We start from the raw sequence: 24959 nt of genomic DNA, 5'->3' as shown, positions 1-24959 counted from the left end.
GGCGTACCAGGCGAACCTGGTAGAACGCTCTCCTGGAGACGGCCGTCAAATGATCTTCTAGAGACAGCCGTTCATCCAGGAGGACGCCTAAGTTGCGGACCCTTTCCATCGGGGCCAATGACTCGCCACCGATGGTCAGCCGCGGATTTAGCTGACTGTACCGGGATGCCGGCATCCACAGCCACTCTGTCTTGGCGGGATTGAGCTTGAGCCTGTTTCTCCCCATCCAGACCCGTACGGCCTCCAGACACCGGGACAGCACTTCGATAGCTTCGTTGGGGTGGTCCGGCGTGGAAAAGTACAGCTGGGTGTCATCCGCATACAGCTGGTACTTCACACCGAAACCACTGATGATCTCAGTTGTTATTATTTATTATTTAGTAAGGGCGGGAGCAGTGGCAGAAAATAAGTTGGTTGCTGTCCAAATTCTCCTCTTGTAGTTTTGGTGTTTTTTTTTTGGTTTTTTTTTACATTTATATCCCGCCCTTCTCTGAAGACTCAGGGCGGCTTACATTGTGTAAGGCAATAGTCTTCATCCATTTTGTATACTATATACAAAGTCAACTTTTATTGCCCTCAACAATCTGGGTCCTCATTTTACCTACCTTATAAAGGATGGAAGGCTGAGTCAACCTTGGACCTGGTGGGACTTGAACTTGCAGAAATTGCAGGCAGCTGTGTTTTAATAACAGGCTTCTTACAGCCTGAGCCACACCGCACAGCCACACATCGATGCTGACAAAAGTGCAAAAAACATTACAGGTTCAGGAGGTGTTGCATCTTAGTTCCTTTATTTGTATTTCTATTTTCTCCGACTTCTGGCTCGCCTTTGTAGCAGGACACGGCGGTTGTCTTCATTTGCCTCCCAGTGGACCCAATTTGTCTCAGAACAAGACTCTGGACATAAGCAAAATAATAATAATAATAAAAAGCCAATTTCTTGCATCTTGATAAAGGATTTTGAGATGAATAAGAAGCCTTTTGTCTTATTTCTCCTCCTGCTTTCATTTGGCCCTTCGGTGAACTTACAGCTCCCCGCGTCTGCACGGGAAGAGACAAAACCTTCTGAACTATAATTTCTGTTAACACATTTTTGAAGATCATTGCAAGCTTTTTTCTTTTTCTTTTTTCTTTTTGCCCCAACATCTTTTATTTAGATAAATCACTTCTTTAAACTATGTTCAGGGAAGCTTTACCAGAGTCCTGACAGGGTTCGGGAGAAAAACAGGCTATAAGGTAGACGTGAAAGTCAAGAAAATGTCTGAGCGGAAGACATTCCTTCCAAAAAACAGGAAAGTGATTATTGCTCAGGATTGAAACAATAGAATAGAGTAACAGAGTTGAAAGGGACCTTGGAGGTCTTCTAGTCCAACCCCCTGCTTAGGCAGGAAACCCTATCCCATTCCAGACAAATGATTGTTCAATCTCTTCTTAAAATCTTCCAGTGTTGGAGAATTCACAACTTCTGGTGGCAAGCTGTTCCACTGGTTAATTCTTCTAACTGTCGGAAAATTCCTCCTTAGTTCCAAGTTGCTTCTCTCCTTGATTAGTTTCCACCCATTGCTTCTTGTCCTGCCCTCATGTCAGGGGTGAAATGATCTGAAGCCTGCTACCGGTTTGCTTCGCTACCGGTTTTCTTCATGCGCGCATGTGCGGTGTGCTACCTCACAACGTTGAAAAAGGAGGATTAAGAAGCCTTTTCTGAGTCTGCAATTCCTGCTTTCTAGCAAATATAAATCGTGCGGCACAGCTAATCTTCGGAAATACCGGTTTGCCCGAACTGGTAGCATTTATTACTAACAGTTTGGGAGAACCGCTCCAAACTGGTAGCATTTTACCCCGGCCTCAGGTGCTTTGGAGAATAGCTTGACTCCCTCTTCTTTGGGGCAACCCCTGAGATATCGGAACACTGCTATCATGTCTCCCCTACTCCTTCTTTCCATTAAACTAGGCATACCCAGTTCCTGCAATCGTTCTTCATATGTTTTAGCCTCCAGTCCCCTAATCATCTTTGTTGCTCTTCTCTGCACTCTTTCTAGATGGTTAGATAGTGCTAGAATAACAGAATTGAAAGGGACTTTGGAGGTCTTCTAGTCCAACCTCCGGCTCAAGTAGGAGACCCTATACCATGCCAGACAAATGGCTGTACAGTCTCCTCTTAAAAACCTCCAGTAATGGAACACCCACAATTTAGGGAGTCAGGTTGTTGATTAATTCTTCTAACTGTCAGGAAATTTCTCCTTAGTTTTAAGTTGCTTCTCTCCTTGATGAGTTTCCACCCATTGCTTCTTGTCCTGCCTTCAGGTGCTCTGGAGAATGGCATGACTCTGTCGTGTCCCACTCCTCCTCTGACGGCCAGGTCTGGGAAGTCTGTATCAAGCGTGGCCACGAAGCCTCTGCAGCTTTGCCAAATTCCCGTCAGAGTTCTCAGGGCAGGCAGGAATCCAAGGTGTGACTTCAGCAACCAGATTAGACTTTGCCTGACTCAAAAGAATGCCAGAAAGCAGATCCTTTATATAGGCCATGGGGTGTGGCTCCATGACTCAGCACTTATCCAGGCCTGCCCCTCCCTTCCTTTTGCTGACGTCGCCTCTCCATTCTCCGGAAGCGTGGATCTGCCCACCCTCCAGCTGCCGGCAATTCTAGCTCGTGACTGGCTTCATGCTCATCATGCTCACACGCTGTGGTGGGGAGGTTTATTTGCTCAGTTTGTCCGGGCATGGTGCCAGGACTGGGGGCTGGAGGCATGCCAGGCCATTTGTCTTGCTCGGTCTGTCCGGGCATGGTGCCAGGACTCGGGGCTGGAGGCATGCCAGGCCATTCGTCTTCATTATCAGTCTCTGGCTGAGATAGCAGGAGATGAGAGTGGCCCGGCTGCGGACAGGGGGGCGGGCAAGGCACAACAGACTCTTTCTTCTTTGTGGCAGCCTCCGAGATATTGGAAGACTGCTATCCTGTCACCCTTAATCCTTCTTGTCACTAGACTAGACTTCAATGTGTCAGCACTAGGTTTCTCTAGACTTCATTGGGTCATTGATGTAACGAACATGAATTTGAGCAGCCCTTGGGACATAGTGGAGGACATGGAGGCCTTGCATGCTACGGTCCATGGGATTGTGAAGAGTCAGACACAACTTATCAACTAAACAACAGCAATAACAATAAAGAAAAGCATTCTAGAGATGCCAAAGGACAATGTCTTGCTTATTTGAGCTGCGGTGGTTCAGTGGTTAGAGTGCAGTACTGTAGGCTACTTCTGCTGCCTGCTGGCTGCCTGCAGACTTGGCAGTTCGAATCTCACCAGGCTCTAGGTTGACTCAGACTTTTTTATTATTATTATTATTTGAATTTATATCCCGCCCTTCTCCAAAGACTCAGGACGGCTTACAATGTGTTAAGCAATAGTCTTCATCCATTTGTATATTATATACAAAGTCAACTTAATTGCCCCCAACAATCTGGGTCCTCATTTTACCTACCTTATAAAGGATGGAAGGCTGAGTCAACCTTGGGCCTGGTGGGACTTGACCTTGCAGTAATTGCAAGCAGCTGTGTTAATAACAGACAGTTTTAGTCCGTTGAGCCACCAGACTTCGATTCTTCCAAGGTGGGTGAAATGAGGACCCAGGGGGGCAGGTTATTTTCCTAACCCCTTGATACCTCTTTACCTGATCAGAAGGAGATTAGAATCTTAGAATAACAGAGTTGGAATGGACTTTGGAGGTCTTCTAGTCCAACCCCCTGCCTAAAACAGTGCCATGGGAGTTAAATGTTTAGCAGAGGGATGACATGGGGGGGAAAGAAATCCAGAAGACCCCTAACTGTAGGTTGTCTACTTGTCGCGTCCCACTCCTACGCTGACGGCCGGGTCAGGGAAATCCGAATCAGGCATGCCTCTGCAGCTCTGCCAAAGTCCTAGCAAAGTTCTCAAGGCAGGCAGGAGACCAGAAAGTGACTTCAGCAAGATAAGGTAGACTTTGCCTGACTCAGAGACTGCCAGAAAGCAGATCCTTTATATAGGCCATGGGGTGTGGCTCCATGACTCAGCACTTATCCAGGCCTGCCCCTCCCTTCCTTCTGTTGCCGCCGCCTATCAATTCTCCTGAAGCGAGGGTCACTCCAGTCTGAAGCTGTTGGTTATTGACATTCCTCAGGCTCACATGCTGTGGGGGAGGGGGAGGGGTCTAGTTGCTCCGTTTGCCAGGGCATGGAGCCAGAGCTGGGGGCTGGAGGCACTTCTTCCTCCTCGGCCTGTCTGGGCATGGAGCCAGGGCTGGGGCCGGGAGGCATGCTAGGACATTCCTCAGCATTCGGAAGCAGATAAGATGGGCCTAGCTGCGGGTAAAGCGGACGAGGCACAACACTACTCTTAGCTTAGCTTGTAAACTCCAATACTGAATTCTCTTGAAGTCACTTGAGAGTTTCCAAACTCACCCTGGAAGAGCTTCTGATGCCCTCGGACAACTGTCGGATAGCACTTGTGCACGTAGTGATGGTTTTGTTGGTCTCTTGTTGAGTTGTGTGGCTGCAAAAAAAAAAAGGGAGAAAGGTCAACCTTGATGGAAGCCATAGAGTCCAGCTCAATTCCAGAGAAATGCTTAGAGCACTTTCAGGAACATTTTGACCTCCAGCCATAGCCCCATCCTGTCATTCTACCGATAAAAGCCCAAATGCTATTTTAACAACCATCCCTAAAAGCCTAGAGAGATCTTCACTCATAAAAGAAAATCAGTCCTTTCAGATGTCAGTGTTGGAAGAACCATTTGGGCTACGTTTTCACATCCCTCTGCTCCTACTTAACGTTAAACAGACACTCAGGAAAAAGTGAAGAATGGATACTGATTTTTCAAAGGTGATATGAGGTAGCAGCACTTAGTGCAGCTTGGCTGATCTCAGAACGCTGAAGTGGCGTGGGCAAGGACGGAAAACGGAAAAGCCAGGTCAAGTGAGAGCAGGAAGCTGAAGAAACATCACCGATGGCAAACTATCTTATTTGGAGCCGAAGAAAGTAACATAGATATAACCTAACAGCGACGACAACGAACTGATGGAACAGCTTTGACTTCAGAAAGTGTGGGTGCTCCATTACTGGAGGTTTTTAAGGAGAGACTAGACAGTCACTTGTCTGAAATGGTATAGAGTCTCCTGCATGGGCAGGGGGCTGGACTAGAAGACCTCCAAGGTCCAATCTAGAGTCTATTCTATTCTGTTCTGTTCTGTTCTGTTCTGTTCTGTTCTATTCTACTCTACTCTATTCAACTTCTATTCTATTCTATTCTATTCTATTCTATTCTATTCTATTCTATTCTATTCTACTCTACTCTACTCTACTATACATTGTATTCTGTTCTATTCTATTCTATTCTATTCTACTCTATTCTACTCTATTCTATTCTACTCTACTCTACTCTACCCTATCTACATTCTATTCTATTCTATTCTATTCTATTCTATTCTATTCTATTCTATTCTATTCTATTCCTAATTCATTCTATTCTACTCTACTCTACTCTACTCTACATTCTATTCTATTCTAGTCTAGTCTATTCTAATTCTACTCTACTCTACTCTTCTCTACTCTACCTTACCCTACTCTACATTCTATTCTATTCTATTCTATTCTATTCTATTCTATTCTACTCTACATTCTATTCTATTCTACTCTACTCTACTCTACATTCTATTCTACTCTATTCTATTTGATTCTAATCTATATTCTATTCTATTCTATTCTATTCTACTCTACATTCTACTCTACTCTATTTTATTCTAATCTATATTCTATTCTGTTCTGTTCTGTTCTGTTCTGTTCTGTTCTGTTCTGTTCTGTTCTATTCTATTCTATTCTATTCTATTCTATTCTATTCTATTCTATTCTATTCTATTCTATTCTACTCTACTCTATTTAACTCCTATTCTATTCTATTCTATTCTATTCTATTCTATTCCTAATTCATTCTATTCTATTCTATTCTATTCTATTCTATTCTATTCTATTCTATTCTATTCTACTCTACTCTACTCTACTCTACTCTACTCTACATTCTATTCTATTCTGTTCTATTCTGTTCTATTCTACTCTATTCTACTCTACTCTACTCTACCCTACCCTACTCTACATTCTATTCTATTCTATTCTATTCTATTCTATTCTATTCTATTCTATTCTATTCTATTCTATTCCTAATTCATTCTATTCTACTCTACTCTACTCTACTCTACATTCTGTTCTATTCTATTCTATTCTATTCTATTCTATTCTATTCTATTCTATTCTACTCTACTCTACTCTACTCTACTCTTCTCCACTCTACCCTACCCTACTCTACATTCTATTCTATTCTACTCTACTCTACATTCTATTCTACTCTATTCCTAATTCATTCTATTCTACTCTACTCTACTCTACATTCTATTCTAGTCTATTCTAATTCTACTCTACTCTACTCTTCTCTACTCTACCCTACCCTACTCTACATTCTATTCTATTCTATTCTATTCTATTCTATTCTACTCTACATTCTATTCTATTCTACTCTACTCTACTCTACATTCTACTCTACTCTATTCTATTTTATTCTAATCTATATTCTATTCTATTCTATTCTATTCTACTCTACATTCTACTCTACTCTATTTTATTCTAATCTATATTCTATTCTGTTCTGTTCTGTTCTGTTCTGTTCTATTCTATTCTATTCTATTCTACTCTACTCTATTTAACTCCTATTCTATTCTATTCTATTCTATTCTATTCATTCTATTCTCATTCTGTTCTATTCTATTCTGTTCTATTCTATTCTACTCACTCTACTCTACTCTACTCTACTCTACATTCTATGACTCAGAGACTGCCAGAAAGCAGATCCTTTATATAGGCCATGGGGTGTGGCTCCATGACTCAGCACTTATCCAGGCCTGCCCCTCCCTTCCTTCTGTTGCCGCCGCCTATCAATTCTCCTGAAGCGAGGGTCACTCCAGTCTGAAGCTGTTGGTTATTGACATTCCTCAGGCTCACATGCTGTGGGGGAGGGGGAGGGGTCTAGTTGCTCCGTTTGCCTGGGCATGGAGCCAGAGCTGGGGGCTGGAGGCACTTCTTCCTCCTCGGCCTGTCTGGGCATGGAGCCAGGGCTGGGGCCGGGAGGCATACTAGGACATTCCTCAGCGTTCGGAAGCAGATAAGATGGGCCCAGCTGCGGGGAAAGCGGACGAGGCACAACACTACTCTTAGCTTAGTACAGCTTGTAAACTCCAACACTGAATCCTCTTGAAGTCACTTGAGAGTTTCCAAACTCACCCTGGAAGAGCTTCTGATGCCCTCGGACAACTGTCGGATAGCACTTGTGCACGTAGTGATGGTTTTGTTGGTCTCTTGTTGAGTTGTGTGGCTGCAAAAAAAAAAAAAGGGAGAAAGGTCAACCTTGATGGAAGCCATAGAGTCCAGCTCAATTCCAGAGAAATGCTTAGAGCACTTTCAGGAACATTTTGACCTCCAGCCATAGCCCCATCCTGTCATTCTACCAATAAAAGCCCAAATGCTATTTTAACAACCATCCCTAAAAGCCTAGAGAGATCTTCACTCATAAAAGAAAATCAGTCCTTTCAGATGTCAGTGTTGGAAGAACCATTTGGGCTACGTTTTCACATCCCTCTGCTCCTACTTAACGTTAAACAGACACTCAGGAAAAAGTGAAGAATGGATACTGATTTTTCAAAGGTGATATGAGGTAGCAGCACTTAGTGCAGCTTGGCTGATCTCAGAACACTGAAGTGGCGTGGGCAAGGACAGAAAACGGAAAAGCCAGGTCAAGTGAGAGCAGGAAGCTGAAGAAACATCACCGATGGCAAACTATCTTATTTGGAGCCGAAGAAAGTAACATAGATATAACCTAACAGCGACGACAACGAACTGATGGAACAGCTTTGACTTCAGAAAGTGTGGGTGCTCCATTACTGGAGGTTTTTAAGAAGAGACTAGACAGTCACTTGTCTGAAATGGTATAGAGTCTCCTGCATGGGCAGGGGGCTGGACTAGAAGACCTCCAAGGTCCAATCTAGAGTCTATTCTATTCTATTCTGTTCTGTTCTGTTCTGTTCTGTTCTGTTCTGTTCTATTCTATTCTACTCTACTCTATTCAACTTCTATTCTATTCTATTCTATTCTATTCTATTCTATTCTATTCTATTCTATTCTATTCTACTCTACTCTACTCTACTATACATTGTATTCTGTTCTATTCTATTCTATTCTACTCTATTCTACTCTATTCTACTCTATTCTATTCTACTCTACTCTACTCTACTCTACCCTATCTACATTCTATTCTATTCTATTCTATTCTATTCTATTCTATTCTATTCCTAATTCATTCTTTTCTACTCTACTCTACTCTTCCTTCTATTCTAGTCTATTCTAATTCTACTCTACTCTACTCTCTCTACTCTACCCTACCCTACTCTACATTCTATTCTACTCTATTTTATTCTAATCTCTATTCTATTCTATTCTATTCTATTCTATTCTACTCTACTCTACATTCTATTCTACTCTATTTTATTCTAATCTCTATTCTATTCTATTCTATTCTATTCTACTCTACTCTACTCTACATTCTACTCTACTCTATTTTATTTTATTCTAATCTATATTCTATTCTATTCTATTCTATTCTATTCTATTCTATTCTATTCTATTCTATTCTACTCTCTATTTAACTCCTATTCTATTCTATCTCATTCTATTCTATCTCATTCTATTCTATTCTATTCTATTCTATCTCATTCTGTTCTACCTACTCTACTCTACTCTACTCACATTCTATTCTATTCTACTGTATTTTATTCTACTCAGCAACAACATTGCTAAATGAGACACACAATGAAGAATGGTGGACTGCATCAAACCCAGATGCTCACATGTGGATCATGACAATAGCGGTTTCTGATCAGCTTCCACAATCTCAAATTCAAGTTTGTGAGTGCTGCTTCATAAAAACCATAGTAAGATGCCACCCGGAACTCTGCATCCAGTTTTGGTCACTACAAGTTGAGACTTTAGAAAGAGTGCAGAGAAGAGCAACTAAGATGATGAGGGGACTGGAGGCTAAAACATATGAAGAACGGTTGCAGGAACTGGACCTGGCTAGTCTAGGGAAGAGAAGGACCAGGGGAGACAGGAGAGCATCTTCCAATATTTGAGGGGCTGCCACAGATAGAAGGGGGTCAAGCTATTTCCCAAAGCACCTGAAGGTCAGACAAGGAATAATGGATGGAAACTTATCAAGGAGAGATTCAATAAGGAACAATTTTCTGACAGTGACAGCAATCAACTATTGGAACAGAAGTTACCTTCAGAAACTGTGGGTGTTTCATTGCTGGACATTTTTAAGAAGAGACTAGACAACCATTTGTCTGAAATGGTATACATCTCCTACATGAGCAGTGGGTTGGACTAGAAGACCTCCAAGGTCCCTTCCAACTCTGTTCTTATGCTATTCTAATAAATAAACAAAGAAAGAAAATAATAAAATAAATGAAAGTAAGTAAGTAAATAATAATAATAATAATAAAATCAGAGTTGGACCTTGGAGGTCTTCTAGTCCAACCCCCTGCCCAGGCAGGAAACCCTACACTATTTCAGACAAATGGCTATCCAACATTTTCTTAAAAATTTCCAGTGTTGGAGCATTCACAACTTTTGCAGACAAGTTGTTCCACTGATTAATTATTCTAACTGTCCGGAAATTTCTCTTTAGTTCTAAGTTGCTTCTTTCCTTGATCAGTTCTACCCTCAGGTGCTTTGGAGAATATTATTATTATTATTATTATTATTATTATTATTATTATTATTATTATTATTATTATTATTATTATTATTATTATTATTATTATTGAATAGTTTGACTCAGAGGTGAAATGCTACCGGATCGGACCTGCCTTCCATTGAGGACCTGTATACTGCACGAATCAAGAAGAGGGCCGTGAAAATATTTGCAGATCCCTCGCATCCTGGACATAAACTGTTTCAACTCCTACCCTCAAAACGACGCTATAGAGCACTGCACACCAGAACAACTAGACACAAGAACAGTTTTTCCTCAAGGCCATCACTCTGCTAAACAAATAATTCCATCAACACTGTCAGACTATTTACTGAATCTGCACTACTATTAATCGTCTCATCGTTCCCATCACCAATCTCTTTCCACTTATGACTGTATGACTATAACTTGTTGCTGGCAATCCTTATGATTTATATTGATATATTGACCATCAATTGTGTTGTAAATGTTGTACCTTGATGAACGTATCTTTTCTTTTATGTACACTGAGAGCATATGCACCAAGACAAATTCCTTGTGTGTCCAATCACACTTGGCCAATAAAAATTCTATTCTATTCTATTCTATTCTATTCTATTCTATTCTATTATTATTATTATTATTATTATTATTATTATTATTATTATTATTATTATTATTATTATTATTATTATTATTATTATTATTATTAATGAATAGTTTGACTCAGGGGTGAAATGCTACCGGATCGGACCGGATCGGCCGAGTAGGTAGTGGAGATTGGGGCTGGTTCGGAGAGCCGGTAGCAAATCTCTAGCTGGCCACACCTCCCAACCAATCTGCGGCCCGCAGCCATGAGTGAAGGCAGACAAGCGGAAGGCCACGTGGAAGGCAGAAACCGAAGAAAGCATGGCTGCAGGGAGAGGATCTATAAAGTAAGCCAATGCTGGCAGTTGGGGTGGGGAGGGAGACCCACTGTGGTCAACCTCAGCGGGGGACCTGCAAGGCTCGCTTGCCTTTTGGGTGTGGTGTGCTTGACTTTTGCGTTTGGCTTCTGCGGACCCTTTGTGTTGTGTCTTGACCGCCCTCAGAGCAGCCGGGGCCTTCTTATCTGCTCCCGAACACGGAGGAATGTATGCCTCCCTGCCCCAGCCCTGACTCCATGCCCAGGCAAATGGAGCAGCTAGACCCCTCCCCCTCCTCCACAGCATGTGAGCCTGAGGAGGGTTTATTACCAACAGCTGATTGGAATGACCCTCGCATCAGAAGATTGGATAGGCGGAGGCAACAGAAGGAAGGGAGGGGCAGGCCTTAATGAGTGCTGAGTCATGGAGCCACACCCCATGGCCTATATAAAGGATCTGCTTTCTGGCAGTCTCTGAGTCAGGCAAAGTCGAACTTATCTTGCTGAAGTCACTTACTGGTCTCCTGCCTGCTCTGAGGACTTTGCTAGGACTTTGGGCAGAGCTGCAGAGGCACGCCTGATTCGGATTTCCCTGACTCGGCCGTCAGCGGAGGAGTGGGACACGACACTTTAGCTGACTGCTGTCCACTTGGCTTCCCCTCCCACCCCGCATCCAGCCCATGATGGAGAACGCGCCGCTTCTGGGCCAAGCAACCCACCTTCGGGTCCCTGAAGGGCAGGGTGTGCTCTGCCGCTGCTGCCACCATTGGCACCGTGGCTGCACAGGAAAACTCCACGGTGCAGCGCAGTTCTGGGATGGGGGGGGGAGCGAGCCCAGGCAAGCAGGTGGCTCAGATTGTTAAAACAGTCTGTTATTAACAGCAGCTGCTTGCAATTACTGCAGGTTCAAGCCCCACCAGGCCCAAGGTTGACTCAGCCTTCCATCCTTTATAAGGTAGGTAAAATGAGGACCCAGATTGTTGGGGGCAATAAAGTTGACTTTGTATATAATATACAAATGGATGAAGATTATTGCTTGACATAGTGTAAGCCGCCCTGAGTCTTCGGAGAAGGGCGGGATATAAATGCAAAAAATAATAATAAAAAAAGCTCTGCAGCTGCTGCTCCTGCCGGGGGCATCTATGTGGGAGAACTCCCTGGCGCAGCGCAGTTCTGGGATTCGGGGGGGGAGCCCAGGCAAGCTCTGCTGCTGCCGCGCTGCCACTGTTGCTGCTGCCAGGAGCGTCCCGGCAGGAAAACTCCCCGGGAAGGGCTCTGTTTAGACCAGGTTGTGTGTGTGTGTGTGTGTTTGCGTGTGTGTGAGAGAGTGAGAAACAGACAGAAAGAGAAGGAAAGAGGAAGGGAGAGAGAAAAAGAGAAGGAAAGAGGAAGGGAAAGAGAGAGACAAGAGAGAGAGAGAGAGAGAGAGAGAGAGAGAGAAAGAAAGAAAGAAAGAAAGAAAGAAAGAAAGAAAGAAAGAAAGAAAGAGGAAGAAGGAAGGAAGGAAGGAAGGAAGGAAGGAAGGAAGAAAATAGGAAGGGAGAGAATGGAAGAAAGGGTGGGAGGAAGGAAATGGAAGGGAGGGAAGGAAGGAAGTGAGGGAACGAAAGGAAGGAAGGAAGGAAGGAAGGAAGGAAGGACCACAATTGTGCCCCAAATTTTGGTTGCTAAGCAAGTTTCATCACATTTTACAAGTTGACCACACCCACCACGTCACATGACCACCAGGCCACGCCCACCAGGCCACGCCCACAGGACTGGTAGCAAAAGAAATTAGATTTCACCCCTGGTTTGACTCCCTCTTCTTTGTGGCAGCCCCTGAGATATTGGAACACTAGTAAATTCATGGCAAGTAAATTCATGGCAAGCAGGCACCCTTCAATCTTTCCTGGACTTTTTATGGATTACCGCTTCTTCCTTCTGTCAATTTTTCAGGTCTGTTTTGAAAGGAGGCCGAAGCAAAGAAGAGGTCGAGAACCTGTATTGGCTATCTTACCGTCTTCTGCAAGCATCAGGACAATCTTGATCTCTCTCTCTCTCTCTTTTTTTTTTTAACCACTGATGTAGCCAACAAAAGATTATTATTTTTTTCCTTTTGTGCCTTTCAATTTATCCCTGCAGAATTCAGTTCCTTTCGCGCTTTGGCCTTTCTAGCTTTCTTTCCCCAATATTTTCTCTCGGTGGATAAAAGCTCCTCTGTGCTCACATCCATTGTCCATTTCCTCATACGCGTAGCTCGGAAAACAAGTTTCTTATGGAGGCATAAAGGTTTCCTAAATCGCCCCACAAACCGGGTTACAAATGGGTTTGAAAATTCACCTCCCGGAGAGTTGTTTTGATGGAAGGAGACACAATTTAAGCACCCAACAACATGACACCCAGCAACACCCTTCCGTTGTGGTGTCAGTTCCTCTGCCTCACAAACTTTTCCACAGTGGTTGTGCTGCAGGCCAAAGAGATGGCCTAGTTTTGCACAACCTGCTAAAGCATATAGTTTATATATATATGATATAATATAATATAATATAATATATAATATATATATTACAGACTTGTAAGTGGATCACAAGCTTCCTAACAAACAGGAAGCAGCAGGTGAAGCTAAGCAAGATCACATCAAATACCTGTACAATTAGCACAGGGGCCCCCCAAGGCTGTGTGCTCTCCCCACTTCTCTTCTCTCTGTATACCAATGACTGCATCTCCAACGATCCATCTGTTAAGCTACTGAAGTTCGCAGATGACACAACAGTGATTGGTCTCATTCAAGACAATGAGGAACCCGCATATAGACGAGAGGTCGAACGACTAGCCTTGTGGTGCAACCAAAACAATCTGGAACTGAACACACTCAAAACCGTAGAAATGGTGGTAGACTTTAGGAGAAACCGTTCCATACTTCCACCTGTCACAATACTAAACAACGGAAGGAAACTAATCAAGAAGAGTAGCAACCTGGAATTGAGGAAAAACTTACTAGCAGTGAGGACAATTAACCAGTGGAACAGCTTGCCACTAGAACTTGTGAATGCTTCTGCAACCCAACAAGAAAGACAGAGACTTCAGAGGATAATTAGAATTGCAGAAAAAACAATGGCTACCAACCTTCCTTCCATTGAGGACCTGTATATTGCACGAATGAAGAAGAGGGCTGTGAAAATATTTACAGACCCCTCGCATCCAGGACATGAACTGTTTCAACTCCTACCCTCAAAACGACACTACAGAGCACTGCACACCAGAACAACTAGACACAAGAACAGTTTTTTCCCGAAGGCCATCACTCTGCTAAACAAATAATTCCCTCAACACTGTCAAACTAGTTACTAAGTCTGCACTACTATTAATCTTCTCATCGTTCCCATCACCCATCACCTTCCACTTATGACTGTAACTTTTTGCTTGTATACTTACAATTTATATTGATAAAGTTTCCTGATTGCTTGTTTGTACCCTATGACTATCATTAAGTGTTGTGCCTTAGAATTCTTGATGAAGGTATCTTGTCTTTTTATGTAAATGAGAGCATATGCACCAAGACAAATTCCTTGTGTGTCCAATCACACTTGGCCAATGAAGAATTCTATTCTATTCTATTCTATTCTATTCTATTCTATTCTATTCTATTCTATTCTATTCTATTCTATTTCTTTTATGTACACTGAGAGCCTATGCACCAAGACAAATTCCTTGTGTGCCTAATCACACTTGGCCAATAAATTATTCTATTCTATTCTATTCTATTCTATTCTATTCTATTCTATTCTATTCTATTCTATTCTATTCTATTTCTTTTATGTACACTGAGAGAGCATATGCACCAAGACAAATTCCTTGTGTGTCCAATCACACTTGGCCAATAAAGAATTCTATTCTATTCTATTCTATTCTATTCTATTCTATTCTATTCTATTCTATTCTATTCTATTTTTTTATGTACACTGAGAGCCTTTGAACCAAGACAAATTCCTTGTGTGCCTAATCACACTTGGTCAATAAATTATTCTGTTCTGTTCTGTTCTGTTCTGTTCTGTTCTGTTCTATTCTATTCTATTCTATTCTATTCTATTCTATTCTATTCTATTCTATTTCTTTTATGTACACTGAGAGAGCATATGCACCAAAGACAAATTCCTTGTGTGCCTAATAACACTTGGCCAATAAAGAATTCTATACTATTCTGTTCTATTTGGTAATGAAACATATGTAAAAAAACAAGCAAGCTTAGAGATCACCTAGGACAGTGATGACGAACCTTTGACATCCCCGCTTGCTGGCCTGCTGCCGGAAGTGGCACACAAAACCATCCCGCAAGGTATGCGCGGCCCTACTGGCCTTCACACGTGTGGGAGTGCTGATACCCGGAAGAGCGTCGGTCCATCATGCATGCGCAAACCGGCACCTGAACACCTGGATACCGACATGGAAGCACGCCCAACAAATAGCTGGCCATCACGCATGCACGCAACATCAACCCGGAAGGTTGGGTGCCGGCCTGTGCATGTGTGACAGAAGGCTGCTCCTCCAGGTTCCACCACTCCCACGCGCACCAGCCAGCTGACCGGCACTCTTGTGATGTTTTAGACTTGAAAAATAAACATTTGGGCTTATTTTCGAGGCGGTCTTACTTTTTTGAAGATGCAACAAGCCAGATTTGGTGAGCTGGACATGCCGTGGATGCACCGTTGCCTCGATTCTGAACCTTCAACATTTGGAATGGAGGGTTTTTGGTGAATGGGAGGAAAATGGGGAGGGGGATTTTGCTTCCTGTCTGTTGTGGTCCACCAGCAGCCTGTGGAGCTGGTAGAAGAGTCGAACAGTGAGGAGGCTGGGGAGGACAATGGGCCAGTCCTGGAGTCAGGCAAAGGCCCAGACGAGGGCTCTGTGTCGGAGGCAGAGATGGGGCCAGGGCCATCTGGGAGCGATGCACAGACTCCGGCGCCTCTGGAGACAGATAGCAGAGAGGCAGAGGAACAGGAGGAGCCTGTTCCTAGTGCACGCATACGAAGAGCTGCCAGAAGGCAAGAGCAGCTCAAGCAAAAAGGACGACTCAGGAGTAAGGCCAGGAGATGATTGGCTCCTCCCATAAGGCTTAAAAGAGCAGCAACGGCTCTTGGGCTCTTTGTAGGAAAGCAATGTTGCTACATTTGGTTCTAGCTCTTGTCTCTTGTTTCTGAAGTTCCTGGGGCTTTGCCAAGAAAAGCCTTTGGCAGGATGCCAAAGAAGACAAAGGTCTGTAATAAGGCCGAAGGACTTTTTCTGAAGGACTCTGTTTTGGACTTAATTTGGACTAAGATGAGAATGAAGTAATTCTCAGCTGTTCTAATAAAATATGTTTGTTTAGGACAGATTGGGTCTGGTAATAACCACTTGGGCCTGGGTCACAAACGCTGTCCTTCCCTCAGTCGATGCTGAGCTTGAGGAATGGATGACAGGCAGTGTCGTGTCCCACTCCTCCGCTGACGGCCGGGTCAGGGAAATCCGAATCAGGCGTGCCTCTGCAGCTCTGCCAAAGTCCTAGCAAAGTTCTCAAGGCAGTCAGGAGACCAGAAAGTGACTTCAGCAATATAAGGTAGACTTTGCCTGACTCAGAGAATGCCAGAAAGCAGATCCTTTATATAGGCCATGGGGTGTGGCTCCATGACTCAGCACTTATCCAGGCCTGCCCCTCCCTTCCTTCTGTTGACGCCGCCTATCAATTCTCCTGAAGCAAGGGTCACTCCAGTCTCCAGCTGTTGGTAATTGACCTTCCTCAGGCTCACATGCTGTGGGGGAGGGGGAGGGGTCTAGTTGCTCCGTTTGCCTGGGCATGGAGCCAGGGCTGTGGGCTGGAGGCACTTCTTCTTCCTCGGCCTGTCTGGGCATGGAGCCAGGGCTGGGGCCGGGAGGCATGCTAGGACATTCCTCAGCGTTCGGAAGCAGATAAGACGGGCCCGGCTGCGGGGGAAGCGAACGAGACACAACAGGAAGCAAAATCCCCCCTCCCCATTTTCCTCCCGTGAGCCAAAAAGCTTCCTGCAAGCCTCCCAAAAAAAGGGAAAAAGCAGAGCAGCTCCTGTGGAGCTGCCGGCTTCGGGGAAGCAGCCGAACAAGCAGAAGCACTTTGCCCAGAAAAAACCGGGCAAAATCAATATTTGCACTGCGCCAAGAGGCCAGCGGGCTGCAGCTGCTGCTGGACAGTTACCCAAACACACACACCGCCAGTGCCGCCACTCATGCTGGCCACGCCCATCCCCTGGCTAATTTTCGGTGTAGCGGTAAGATTAGCCCCACCCACCCCCCGAAAATTAAGGTTCGGCTTATTATTGGGGTGGGTCATGTTTTCAGAGAAACACGGTAATTGTGGCTTCCAACAAGTTCATGGAGGAACAAATCCACTTTTGCAACCACACAATTCACTTAATGGCCACAACCATTTGCTTAACAACCAGGGTAAAACAGGGTGTAAAAATTGCACGTAACTCACTTTCCAACCGTCTTGCTTAAGGGTGAAAACCCTGGTCACAATTGTCGGCATATGTCGAGGACTTCCTGTAAGGTTGTTTTGTTTTTTTTAGATATATAATGAAAAAAGCCTTCTATATAAATTAACCTTCTAAACTGCTGATTATTCCCAAATATGCCCGATGAGGAACAAGACCCGTTATCAAAATGTCATTGCTGTTTTACTTCCAACAAAGAATTTAAAAAATAACTAAAAAGGTTCTGACACGTTAAGTCGTATGTGGTTCTTAAAGCAATTCCGCTCGGCTCTTTTTTTGTGAATTTTTGTTCACGTTGCAATTTTCGGTTTCCTTCCCTAATTTTCCTTTCCCAAACTAATAAACATATTAAAATGCAGTTTTTTCATGGAGGGCAGTCATCTCTTGAATTTTCTGAAGCCATTTTTAGGCTGGGGAAAAAAATGCCTTCACAACTGCCCATTGTAGAGAAAAGTACATAAGTGGGTTTTTTAAAAAAAAAGATAGAAAAATGGAATTATTAGCTTTCGGGACCTACAATTTTCATATTTTTCTTTCCTTCCCCTCCAGAAATAATCTGCAGATAAGCACCGATAAGACATTATCATAAATCACAAGGAACATCCAGGAGGTTTTGTGCATAACTCCGGCGCAAGACTAAAATCTTGATAAAACTATATAGAATAGAATTTATGAATAGAATAGAATAGAATTTATTGGCCAAGTGTGATTGGACACACAAGGAATTTGTCTTGGTGCATATGCTCTCAGTGTACATAAAAGAAATTAGAATAGAATAGAATAGAATAGAATAGAATAGAATAGAATAGAATAGAATAGAATTCTTTATTGGCCAAGTGTGATTGGACACACAAGGAATTTGTCTTGGTGCATCTGCTCTCAGTGTACATAAAAGAAAAGATACCTTCATCAAGAATCATAGGGTACAACACAGAATAGAATAGAGTAGAGTAGAGTAGAGTAGAGTAGAGTAGAATAGAATAGAATAGAATAGAATAGAATAGAATAGAATAGAATAGAATAGAATAGAATAGAATTTTATTGGCCAAGTGTGATTGGACACACAAAGAATTTGTCTTGGTGCATATGCTCTCAGTGTATAGAATAGAATAGAATAGAATAGAATAGAATAGAATAGAATAGAATAGAATAGAATTTATGAATAGAATAGAATAGAATTTATTGGCCAAGTGTGATTGGACACACAAGGAATTTGTCTTGGTGCATATGCTCTCAGTGTACATAAAAGAAAAGATACGTTCATCAAGGTACAACATTTACAACACAATTGATGGTCAATATATCAATATAAATCATAAGGATTGCCAGCAACAAGTTATAGTCATGCAGTCATAAGTGGAAAGAGATTGGTGATGGGAACTATGAGACGATTAATAGTAGTGCAGATTCAGTAAATAGTCTGACAGTGTTGATGGAATTATTTGTTTAGCAGAGTGATGGCCTTTGGGAAAAAACTGTTCTTGTGTCTAGTTGTTCTGGTGTGCAGTGCTCTATAGCGTCGTTTTGAGGGTAGGGGTTGAAACAGTTTATGTCCAGGATGTGAGGGATATAGTAAGTTTGTTGACAAACCAGTTTTCTCCATCCTTCGAAGGAGTTTCTTAAGGAATGAAACAGATACGGAAAGTCCTCAATTTACAAAAGTTGGTTTAGTGATGGGTCGAAGTGACAATGGCATTGAAAAAAATGGACTCATGACCGTTTTTCACACTGACGGTCGTTGTTGCATTCCCATGATCACGTGATCAAAATTCAGACGCTTCCTGACTGACTCACACTTATGACCATCGTACATCCCCTTCACTGACCTTCTGACAAGCCAAATCAACAGGCAATCCAGATTCGCTTTGCCAAAATGTCCTGACTTAACAAGAGTCATAAAATGGAGTCAGACTCACTTAAGAAATGTCTCCCTTTGCGACAAAAATTTGGGTGGAGTGGGGCTCAGTGGTGAAGTCCAAATATTTTTACTACCGGTTCTGTGGGCATAGCTTAGTGGGCGTGGTGTGGCTTGATGGGTGTGGCTTGGTGGGCGTGGCAGGGGAAGGATCCTGCAAAAAACCCATTCCCTCCCCACTCCTGGGGGAAGGATATTGCAAAATCTCCATTTCCACCCCACTCCAGGGGAAGGATACTGCAAAATCCTCATTCCTCCCCACTCCTGGGGAAAGGATATTGCAAAATCTCCATTTCCACCCCACTCCAGGGGAAGGATACTGCAAAATCCTCATTCCTCCCCACTCCTGGGGAAAGGATATTGCAAAATCTCTATTCCCAACCCTCTCCAGAGAAAAGATACTGCAAAACCCCATTCCCACCCCATTCTGGGATCAGCCAGAGGTAGTATGTGCCAGTTCTCCAATCTACTCAAAATTTCCTCTACCGGTTCTCCAGAACCTGTCAGAACCTGCTGGATTTTATCCCTGGTGGGGCTCAATTGTGGCCATAAGTCGAGGAACCTGTACCGCCGTTTGGTTTTAGATTTTATCCATTCTTTTATATCTTATACTCTTTATTTTACAGATCATCCTCATAAAGAAACAAGGAGTCTAGAAATACATCAAAAACTAGAGCTTGGAAGAGCAGCCATGTAGGTCCTGGAAAATATGTTTGAATGTCTTGATGTGTCCATATCTACACCCTCATCTTCATGTCCACGTCACATTGGCCAACACGTGGAAAATATCAATGGGATAAGGAAATGTGCAATGAGGTGACTTGGACACTTTGCATCCTGTCCATTAAGCAGCTCCACATCATAAGCAGCTCCACATCAGCTTGAGGGAGTCAAGCTATTCTCCAAAGCACCTGACAGCAGGACAAGAAGTAATGGGTGGAAACTAATCAAGGAGAGAAGCAACTTAGAACTAAGGAGAAATTTCCTGACAGTGAGGACAATTAATCAGTAGAACGACTTGCCTTTAGAAGTTGTGGGTGCTCCAACACTGGAAGTTTTTAAGAAGATGTTGGATAACCATTTGTCTGAAGTGGGGTAGGGTTTCCTGCCTAAGCAGGGGGGTTGGTCTAGAAGACCTCCAAGGTCCCTTCCAACTCTGTTATTCTATTCTATAATGAAGGCATAACGTTCTGAAGGTAGCCTTCAAAGCTAGAGAGCCATCATTCAAGGTCCCAGCTTGCTCTCGGCTTTCAGATTGGGTCCGGGAAATAGGAAAATCAATAGCTACCAGGCCGAAGAAAGGAATAGGGTGTCAGAAATGATGGACTAGCGATGCTAAAATAAGAGAGAGAGAGAGAAAAAAAATCAATGCCTACAAATCATATTTGCACGTTTGATCAAACAGCGTAGAACCATAAACTCGGAAGAAGATTTGGAAGCCATCACGGTCAAGCCAATACAGGGATCCAGATGGAAACATCACCAACTGTTTTTAAAGAAAAGTTTGGAACCGGCAATGGGCAATAGAGTATATAACGCTGTGTATATATACTACAATGGCAGCTACTTTTAGTGTGTAGATTAAAGGTAGTGGACTAGGACAGGGGAGAGTCCGGCTGGAGGCAAAAAATAATTAGGTGGCATTGAAGACATTCAAGGTTTACTCTCAGTTCTAAGAAGAACGCAACAGTGGGTAACTTCTCAAAATGCTGGCCCCTTCCTCCTTTCCTTTCCTTTCCTTTCCTTTCCTTTCCTTTCCTTTCCTTTCCTTTCCTTTCCTTTCCTCCCTCTTGTTCTGTTCCTTTTTTCTTTCCATCTTTCCTTCCTTCCTGTTTCACTCCCCTCCCTCTCCCTCTTTTTCCCTTCCCTTCCTTTTCCTTTTTATTTCCTTCCTTCCTCTTTCATCCCTTCTTTCCTTTTTTTCCTTCCTTCCTGTTTCTCTCCCTCTTTCTCTTCCCTTTCTTCTTTCATTTTACCCCTCCTTCCTTTTTTTCCTTCCTTCTTTCTTTCATCCTTCTCTCCTTCCTTTCTCTCACTGTCTCTTCCTCTTTCATTCCTTTTCTTTTTATTTCCATCCTTCTTTCCTTTCTCTCCCCTCCCTCTCCCTCTCCTTCCCCTTCCTTCCTGTTTCTCTCCCTCTCCCCCTTCTCTTTCCTTTCTACTTTCATTTTCCCCTCCTTCCTTCCTTCATCCCTCTCTCCCTTTCTCCCACTGTTTCTTTCTCTTTCATTCCTTTTCTTTTTCTTTCCATCCTTCTTTCCTCTTTCTCTCCCCTCCCTCTCCTTCCCCTCCTTATGATTTATATTGATATACTGACCATCAATTGTGCGGTAAATGTTGTACCTTGATGAACATATCTTTTCTTTTATGTACACTGAGAGCATATGCACCAAGACAAATTCCTTGTGTGTCCAATCACACTTGGCCAATAAAATTCTATTCTATTCTATTCTATTCCTTCCTTTTTGTTTTAAATTTGCATTTATATGAAAGAGGCGGTGGTGAGGCCCCTCCTTAAGAAGCCTTCCCTGGACCCGGCTATTTTGGCTAATATCATCCAGTCTCCAATCTTCGCTTTCTGGCGAAGGTTGTAGAGAGTGTGGTGGCTTGGCAACTCCCCAGTACCTGGAGGAAACTGTTTATCTAGACCCGTGCCAGTCCGGCTTCAGGCCTGGGTACAGCGAGAAATGGCTTTGGTCGTGTTGGTCATTGATCTCCAGAGGGCACGGGACAGAGGTTGTTCCTCTGTTCTTGTCCTGTTAGATCTATCAGCGGCGTTCGATACCATCGACCATGGTATCTTGCTGCGGCGGTTGGAGGGCTTGGGGGTGGAAGGCACCGTTTTACGGTGGTTCTCCTCCTACCTCTCCGACCGCTTGCAGTGTTGACAGGGGGGCAGAGATCGACCCCTAGGCAATTCACTTGTGGGGTGCCGCAGGGGTCGATTCTCTCACCCCTCTTGTTCAACATCTATATGAAGCCGCTGGGAGAGATCATCCGTGGTTTCGGGGTCAGCTGTCAGCTGTATGCTGACGATACTCAATTGTACATCTCCAACCCGAACCACCCCAACGAAGCCGTCGATGTAATGACTCGGTGTCTTGAGGCTGTTCGGGTCTGGATGGGGACGAACAGGCTCTGACTCAACCCATCCAAGACGGAGTGGCTGTGGATGCTGGCGTCCCGGCACAGTCAGCTTACCCCATTGCTGACTGTGGGGGGTGAATCGTTAGCCCCCAGGGAATCGGTGCGCAATTTAGGCGTTCTCCTGGATGCACGGCTGTCTTTAGAAGACCATTTGACAGCTGTCGCCAAGGGAGCTTTTCATCAGGTTCGCCTGATTCGCCAATTGCGCCCTTTCCTGGACCGGGACGCGTTATGCATGGTCACTCATGCCCTCGTCACTTCCCGTCTGGATTACTGCAATGCTCTCTACATGGGGCTCCCCTTGAGGAGCACCCGGGCTCAAACTGGTGCAGAATGAGGCCGCGCGGGGGAATTGAGGGAGCTCTTCGTAGCTCCCATGTAACACCTCTCCTGCGCAGGCTGAATTGGTTGCCGGTGGTCTTCCGGGTGTGCTTCAAGGTGTTGGTTATCACCTTTAAAGCGCTCCATGGCATTGGACCAGGATATTTACGGGACCGCCTGCTGCCGACAGTTACCTCCCATTGTCCGGTACGTCCAGTGCGCACCCACAGGGAGCGTCTTCTTAGGGTGCCGTCGGCTAGTCAATGTCGGCTGGCAGCCCCCAGGGGAAGGGCGTTCTCTGTGGGGCCCCCGGCTCTATGGAATGAGCTGCCGGTGGGACTCCGACTCCTCCCTGATCTCCGGACCTTTAAGCGCGAGCTCAAGATTTTCTTTTTTCACCAAGCGGGGCTAGCCTGATTGATTTTAGTATGGGGATTTTAGTGGGTTTTTTATAGGGTTTTACCTAGGTTTTAGTTCTGATAAATTTTAGCTAATATTTTAATGTTACAGTGATTGAATCAGTTTTTTAAACTTGTTATTTTATTTTAATTTGTTAGGTTTCTTGTCATTTTATCGGCTGTACACCGCCCTGAGTCTTCGGAGAAGGGCGGTATAAATAAATAAATAAATAAATAAATAAATAAATAAATAAATAAATAAATATCCCGCCCTTCTCCGAAGACTCAGGGCAGCTTACATTATGTCAAGCAATAGTCTTCATCCATTTGTATATTATATACAAAGTCAACTTATTGCCCCCCCCCAACAATCTGGGTCCTCATTTTACCTACCTTATAAAGGATGGAAGGCTGAGTCAACCTTGGGCCTGGTGGGGCTTGAACCTGCAGTAATTGCAAGCAGCTGCTGTTAATAACAGACTGTCTTAGCAGTCTGAGCCACCAGAGCCCATTCCTTCCTCCCCCCTTCCATCCCTGCCTATCCATCTTTTTTCATGTGACCGAGGTTTGTGTCCCATGCAATCATTTCACTAAAGTCATCTTAATGCTACATATGCCGATTTCAAGAGGAAAGATGATCAAAGGTAAAAACAAAAGTAAGGACTATTCATTTTAAACCCAGCCCAGGGTACCAAAAAGTACAAATGGGAAGGATAGGTAAGCAAGGTTAATATATGCACACCCACCACCTGCCTACACATCAATATAATGTGATTATTTCTTATAAACGTGTCACTCAAAACGTGCTCCTCAGCATTAACGCAACAAAATGAACATCAGGCCAAGGAATATTGGAAGTTTGATGCAAGCTTCCTAACAAACAGGAAGCAGCAGGTGAAGCTAAGCAGGATCACATCAGATACCTGTACAATTAGCACAGGGGCCCCCCAAGGCTGTGTGCTCTCCCCACTTCTCTTCTCTCTGTATACCAATGACTGCATCTCCAACGATCCATCTGTTAAGCTACTGAAGTTCGCAGATGACACAACAGTGATCGGTCTCATTCAAGACAATGATGAATCCGCATACAGACGGAAGGTTGAACAACTAGCCTCATGGTGCGACTGGAACAATCTGGAACTGAACACGCTCAAAACCGTAGAAAGGGTGGTGGACTTTAGGAGGAACCCTCCCATACTTCACAATACTAGACAACACAGTATCAACAGTAGAGATCTTCGCATTTCTAGGTTCTACCATATCTCACGACCTAAAATGGACAGCTAACATCAAAAACGTCATTAAAAAAGCACAACAAAGAATATTCTCTCTGAGCCAACTCAGAAAGCTCCAACTGCCCAAGAAGCTGCTGATCCAGTTCTACAAAGGAATTATTGAGTCTGTCATCTGCACCTCTAGAACTGTCTGGTTTGGTTCTGCAACCCAACAAGAGAGACACAGACTTCAGAGGATAATTAGAACTGCAGAAAGAAAATAATTGCTACCAACCTGCGTTCCATTGAGGACCTGTATACTGCACGAGTCAAAAAGAGGGCTGTGAAAATATTTACAGACCTGTCGCATCCTGGACATAAACTGTTTCAACTCCTACCCTCAAAACGACACTACAGAGCACTGCACACCAGAACAACTAGACATAAGAACAGTTTTTTCCCAAATGCCATCACTCTGCTAAACAAATAATTCCCTCAATACTGTCAATCTATTTACTAAATCTGCACTACTATCATCTCATTGTTCCTATCCTCCAACTGTAACTTTGTTGCTTGTATCCTTACGATTTATATTGATATTGATAGTTTCCTGATTGCTTATTTGTACCTGTGACCAGTGGTGGGATTCAGCCAGTTCGCACCACTTCGGGAGAACCGGTTATTAACTTTCTGAGCAGTTTGGCAAACTGGTTGTTGGAAGAAATCATTAGGGCAGAGAACCGGTTGTTAAATTACTTGAATCCCACCACTGCCTGTG

The 24959-nt window shown here is 43.7% G+C and overlaps 1 protein-coding gene across 1 annotated transcript in view; it reads right to left on the bottom strand.

Annotated features, from left to right (window-relative positions):
- Positions 1-24959, bottom strand: part of TSNARE1 (t-SNARE domain containing 1) — a 355693-nt gene that overhangs the window by 205376 nt on the left and 125358 nt on the right. Inside the window, exon 6 of the mRNA XM_058177145.1 lies at positions 7298-7388. Within this exon, the coding sequence (XP_058033128.1) occupies positions 7298-7388 (91 nt within the window). The remainder of the gene's footprint in view (positions 1-7297; positions 7389-24959) is intronic.

This window comes from Ahaetulla prasina, chromosome 3, assembly GCF_028640845.1.
Source record: "Ahaetulla prasina isolate Xishuangbanna chromosome 3, ASM2864084v1, whole genome shotgun sequence".
Classification (NCBI taxonomy): domain Eukaryota; kingdom Metazoa; phylum Chordata; class Lepidosauria; order Squamata; family Colubridae; genus Ahaetulla; species Ahaetulla prasina.
Note: the sequence above shows the minus strand (reverse complement) of the source record. Positions and strands in the feature narration are given on the sequence as shown.